A 6,000-nucleotide genomic window follows, 5' to 3' on the forward strand; every position below is an offset into this window, starting at 1 on the left:
CATATTATTTGCAGAATTTGATTGATTCCTCCCGCACATTTCTTTCACATCACCTTTTCATGTTTAATACATACATTATATGAGAAGTCTTTTATGCAGTGCTGATGCACCAGGCACTCTTTTCTTTCCCTCGCATAAGCTGCTCTTCTGCTGTGGAAGGGTTGGTAACTTTGGGCTGTCCGGAGGGCATGTGGTTGGCACGCAACTATTTTACCAGTTTAAGGATAAAATCTCTGCGTAAGACGGTGGCATTCCAATGCGTTTAGAGCTGCTATGTCCAAGAGATTGTAAAAGACAGTCACAAGCCCCCTTCACGACTGAGCTTTTCCAGAATACTTTCTAACCATCTGAACCAACACATCAGTTTCATTGTCTGCTTGTTTTTATATGTTGTTGTAAATGTTAAATAAAACTTATTAAAATCTAAAAAAAAAAAAGTCTCTGATTTCTAAGAAAAAAACATCCCACAACTGTCTCGTTCAGTTTTTGGATTACAATGTTCATCAAACAGAGCCATCATAGCGCTTACTGCCCTTCTAGCTATTGTTTCCGCTCTCCGGCGTAGTTATTAGCTCCATTCCTTTCTCCCCAAATGAAGTAGTTGAACAGCTTTAGGGGAAGGTGGTGACTTAGTGCTTAGAGCATTGCACTTAGGTCCTCGACTCCCACAGACTGCCACTCAGGCTCTTTGATCAAGACCCTGAAACCCCAGACCGCTCCTCCGGCACCGCAAAGTGGCCGCCCCCCCCCCCAAATAACTGCCAGTCCATATGCCTCTCCTTGTCAACGTTTAACAGCTTGCCGTAACAACTACCAAAGCCTTCATACACTTTCGCAAAGCGTCTAGTAGTTCACCACTAAAACCTACAGGACAGCGGCCCTAGAGGACCGACTCTGGGTACCATCCGGTGCGTCCCGCACTGATAGCTGTCCCCCTGGGAACATGTAATAAACATTTGTTCAGTAACAACATCCATGCCAACCTTTGTGTGATTATAGTAGACCATGGGCTCTGGTTTGGAAAAGCTTCCCCTATTGTCTGATGGGTCAATGATACGTCTGCATTTTGCCGGGGTGGTTGATCATCATCGGACTAGCTGTCAGAATCTTAAGCCGCTTCCTACCGACCAGTCATCATCATCGGTCCCAAATCTCTGCCCTAATCGCTCATCAATATTTTGAAGCATTTCTAAAGCCTGTTTTGCCGTTAGATATCTTCTGAAAGCCATTTTTCCATATTAGTTAAAGAATTCAAGATTTTTCAAGGTAGAAAGTCAGTTGCTAGGTAAAGGCACCGAATATTATTTAACCGTGCGCAGAATTTCAAATGCAACTAATAGAGCCATCAAAATGAGCGCTGTGGGAGATTGAAGTAGAAGTAATCATATTTATTTTCTATGTTTTACTTTTATTAAAGAAACAACATGAAAATGAATATAGAAGATTTAGAAACAGAAAAAGTCAGTAAAAATAACCAACATAACATTAATGTAAATAAAGCTCTTTCACTTCAAAATCTCAGAACCGTCAAAATGACTGCCTCTGGTTTCTAGTGTTAAGATTTCTGATAGGAAAAGACATTGAAAACTGCAGATCAATTCTTTATACAATGTATACATTATTTTACTTTGTCCTATAATTAACATTCCAATAAAAACACATAAGTTACCGTTTGTCACCTAAAAGAATGAGAGAAAATTCAAGGAGTAGAAGCTGAACCCAGCTGTGTTCAACAATTCTCCTTGTTCAGACTGTTTATTTCCCTGACGGATTGTCATGATCATCCTCCTACTGCTTTGACAAAATGACAAGTTCTCCTTTCAATGTCACCACTCCTATCTTTGTAGCTTTAAATCAGATATGTGTGGGGAGGTTGGAGTAGTTAGGATACACCAACACCGCAGTTCACAGCACTAAGCGTCCGCTGCCAAGGCAGGGAGTCGTCACCACAGCCAACAACCAATCTATTATTGTAAAATGTGTTCACTGTCATTTAAGTCAGATCCATATCAGAATTTCAAATTCAGCACAACTTTAGATAATTACACTGAGAAAGTGGATAATCGATAGAATCAAGGACTATGGAGTGTCCTTGAGGAAGCCAATTAAACAATTGCAGCTCAAGTAGTCATTTTGATGGGGTAATCCAATGCATAAATGATGATTTAAAGAGAAAAAGAATCACCCTTCTTAAGCTGCTGGTACAGCAGAAACAGAAGAGATCCAAGTCAGATGGAAAAGAGTTGAAATTTACACCAACCCCATCAGTGTCAGGTATGGCTTTTTCTGTCGGTTGGGCAAGTTTAGGTGCGCGTTCAGACAGTCTGAAACTTGAATCAGCATCAGCGTGGACACACAATACTGCGCACCTGTAATAACAGCCTGTCACCGTGTGCAAAGCTAGCGGTTCAGCGTGTTTCTAGGAAGCCGCATAAAGGGTGTCGGGGGCGAAACAGTCAGAAACCAGAGGCTTTAACTGAAGAAAGCAGGGGCCAGTGTCTCAGAGGTCCTACCGAGTCAACCCCTCCCCTTGTGGAAACGGAGCAGGCAGCTGATGAAATACATGAAGGTGTAACTCAACGCCCTTATGAGAAGGCAAAAGACACAATAACAGGAGGGGGCTCACCTGCAGCTCTGTGATCGGCTTTGTCTCAAGCCGACAAGGGTCTGTTCTGTTTATTTTGCAGAGGGACTGCCTGCTAACGACTCACTGCGCTCTGTGCTTATGTTTGCTCAAGCTGCAAACTCGAATGCCCAATTACTACAAATTAGAATCGATCTCAGATTATTGCAGTTATTGCAAACTGCCTCCATCCACTTCTAAAGATGGTCTGCTGCTTCTCAAAGCCTTTAATTTAACTTAATAACAACACTGATGATCTCCGAGTTGGTAACCTCTTTAATGAAGAATTAAGGTTAAGATTTTGGTTGGAACTGTGCTTCACAGTTCTAAACTTCTATAGCCATATGTCCCCCACCAGCACCCAACACAAATGTTATCACAGCTTATTATAAAGGCTCTATTTGGTGATTGCAGGAATTACTTTTTCAAATATTATTTAAATCACAGAAAACTAAGAACTCACAATCAATTTTGATCTGGAAAAGCAATAAATATAGATGCATTGCAAGCAATAGATGTTAATTTTGATGCACTTTTTCTAGTTGATTAAGAATAAGGTAAAAGTTAAGGATCAATCAGCCAAAGTCTAAACATATTCTTCTCTAATATTAACCATCTAAGCAAAAGTTTAAGCTAAAAATTTTATCTTTTTATGTCACTTTATTGACCTGAAGCCTAGTTTGACCACCAAAGGGCGCAAATTATGTTGCTTAAAATCACCAACATGCAAAAAAAAAAAAAATGGAAAAAAAACAGAAAAAAAACAAAATTATATATATAGAACGAATTTGTGCAATAATGATCAAATATCTTGCCCAATTATCTCTGAAGATTAACTGGACATTTCTTATCCACAATAAACATCCCGAATTTAAACTATTGAGCAATGTGCAGAGGTCACCTACTGTATGTGAAGCTGATCTGAAAATGACACTTATCTTAATCTCATCTAAAACTCAACTTAAAGTTGCAAAAACAAAAATTTATTTTGCACTGAAATTCAAGAACTAATTAAACCCATTAGATAAAACATCTATTTAATTGTGCGCTAAGCTCAAAGATATTCAGCCTTACTTTTTATTTCTGCAGAGAAATTTTTATTTGTGTCTTCCAAACATGTTAAGTCGTAGAAAACATATCGGTTGTTTAATCTCTGCAAACGCAATTGATATATTTAGTTAGTTTGAAAGTTTGAAGTTGAACCACGTCGATTATGATGCGGCGCACGCGACCTAAGAGCGCAGCGCTGTCAGTCCGGATGAAAGAGAAATGTCATCAGCACTTTCCAATCAAAGAGTTAACTTTTCATAATTTAACTAAAAAAAAAACTAAAAAAAAAATGACAATTTTCTTGGGGTTAGTTTTTTCCCCCCCAGTGTGCCTTAAACAGAGTTTACGCGTTTGGCAACTCGCTCCGCGCGCTGTCAAAAAGGAGGCTGCGCGACAAACACGTTTTGTGAGACACCTCAGAGAAAGGTTGTTACTAAAACAAAACACCAAAACATCCCGTAAGGTTAACTCACCCAATGACAGGAACGGTTTGGTTTCCATGTCTGACTCGGAGGTTAGCTCATGCCAGCTGAGGCGACCGCTTTCGGGGAGTTTTTCCTCACAGGCTGCCGCTGCTGCTGCTGGAGCAAAGCGAAGCAGACCTGGGCGCTGCTGCTCCGGCTCTCTGCTGTGACTCCTGCTGCGGGTGGTGGGGCACTCTGGGAGAAGAGCGGAGCTGGCTCTGAGCGGTAAAAGTGACAGCTCGGTGTCTGATGATAGTATCAGGAGATAACCTAATGTTTCTTCCTCTGTTTGTACACTCAGCTGCTGCACTCTCGCTCCTCTCCCCCTCTCTCTCTCTTTCTGTTGCGCACGGTTGTACAACAACTCCAACTACTGGAACAGCGCGGCAGAAAGGGACCTTTGCAGGGGGTACTCCCACTAACGCACACGGCACTGCAGCGACGTAGGCGGATATACTTCAGGCAACCCGAGAGGCTTGTTGCAAAGTTTGAAATGAACGAGAAAAGCGCATCTTGTACAGTTTTCCTGCAGCTTTTCCTTCCACACCTAGAGCCCTTCAGTTTTGCAGTATCAGCTTACTTTCCTGTGCAGGTTGGTGTGCTGAATCAGTCTTTCAAATTAACATATCTGTCCCTTAAAACTGTCAAGAGCAGAATCATATCTGCTCAGGACTTTGTGCATTCAGATTAAAGATAAACAGCCATGCCTTGCAGAATATCCATTTATTTTCACTTTTTGTTACAACTCATGCACTTGACTGTATTTAGGTAGTATTTTATCATCACAGACAAATCAGAGCAGAATTAGGAAAGTTGGTGGAAAAGGATGTTGTTTTTACAATGCACCTAATTGGTTTAGTACTTTGTAGAACACTATTTTGCCACAACTACAGTTGATTGTTTTGAGGCAGATCTCTTATTTTGCAAAAGAAATGTTTGATGGTTCTTTGTTTTGATGCATAACTCAAACTCACTCAGATTTGAATGGATCTGTAAACATTTAGCCAAATATTCCTCTATATAATTGAACCCCACCCCCAAATATTGAGGTTTCTTCCTGAATAGCCTGGTTCTACCTCACAGTGAGTATGTTTCACATATATGAGTGCGTTTCATCACTACATAGCATTTTGCCTGTTTGACTTAAAGTTCAAATCACTCACTCTTATTGGTCTACAGCACTTTCCTCAACTTATTTTTCTGTTGACCTCAGATGGCTTTTAGGAATCTGCAAACAAGTATCAAACATTTTCTTCCAGCAACAGCCTTTTTATGTAGTGCATGATGTTCTCAAGATCTCTGGATCTCTGCAGCTCCTCCAGTGATAATTGGCCTTTTGGTTTCTTTTCTGTGAAACATTAGATTTAGTTTTGTAAATTGATCACATATTAAACGTTCAATATTTTGTTCCTCATGATGCTGTTTCCTCACTTCAGCCCTCTACCAAAACTATGTACGAAGCTTCAAAGAACAGCAGTGTTTATGTTGAGATTAATTTGCACAACCAGGACTGTGGTCGGGTGATGCCAGTGGAATGGAAGAGGATGGGAGAAGTAAAGAGTAAATGCAAGCCTAAGGCTTCAGAATTGGAAAAAAAACAAAACAAAAAAACAGTCAAGATAAGACAGAGATTCATTTTCCCCTTGTTTCCCTTTGCACCAGACTGTAGAGAAGCTGAGCAGCTCCTTTAGAGAAAGACTTCTGCACCCTGCTTGTAAAAAGAAGCGCTGCCACAGGTCATTCATCCCTGCTGTAACCAGACTTTATAATGCGACACTACAATGGCAATAACTTGTGCAATGTATAATGTGCAATTACTATTTGATGCACTCTGCAATAACCTGTTTCTCTATATTTGACACC

General features: G+C 40.5%; 1 protein-coding gene across 4 annotated transcripts in view; it reads right to left on the reverse strand.

Annotated features, from left to right (window-relative positions):
* rxraa (retinoid X receptor, alpha a) overlaps positions 1–4,532 on the reverse strand; it is a 136,833-nt gene extending 132,301 nt beyond the window's left edge. For 2 of the 4 annotated variants that reach the window (XM_038268295.1, XM_038268296.1), the window contains exon 1: positions 4,147–4,528. In XM_038268295.1, coding sequence (XP_038124223.1) covers positions 4,147–4,174 — 28 coding nt within the window. In that variant the 5' untranslated portion in view covers positions 4,175–4,528. Of the gene's footprint in view, positions 1–4,146 lie in introns of all 4 variants that reach the window. The other 2 variants (XM_038268293.1, XM_038268294.1) reach the window with 2 other exon arrangements.
* Between the last annotated feature and the right edge of the window lie 1,468 nt (positions 4,533–6,000).

Source organism: Cyprinodon tularosa, unplaced genomic scaffold (assembly GCF_016077235.1).
Source record: "Cyprinodon tularosa strain WSP-4 unplaced genomic scaffold, ASM1607723v1 ctg7, whole genome shotgun sequence".
NCBI lineage: Eukaryota > Metazoa > Chordata > Actinopteri > Cyprinodontiformes > Cyprinodontidae > Cyprinodon > Cyprinodon tularosa.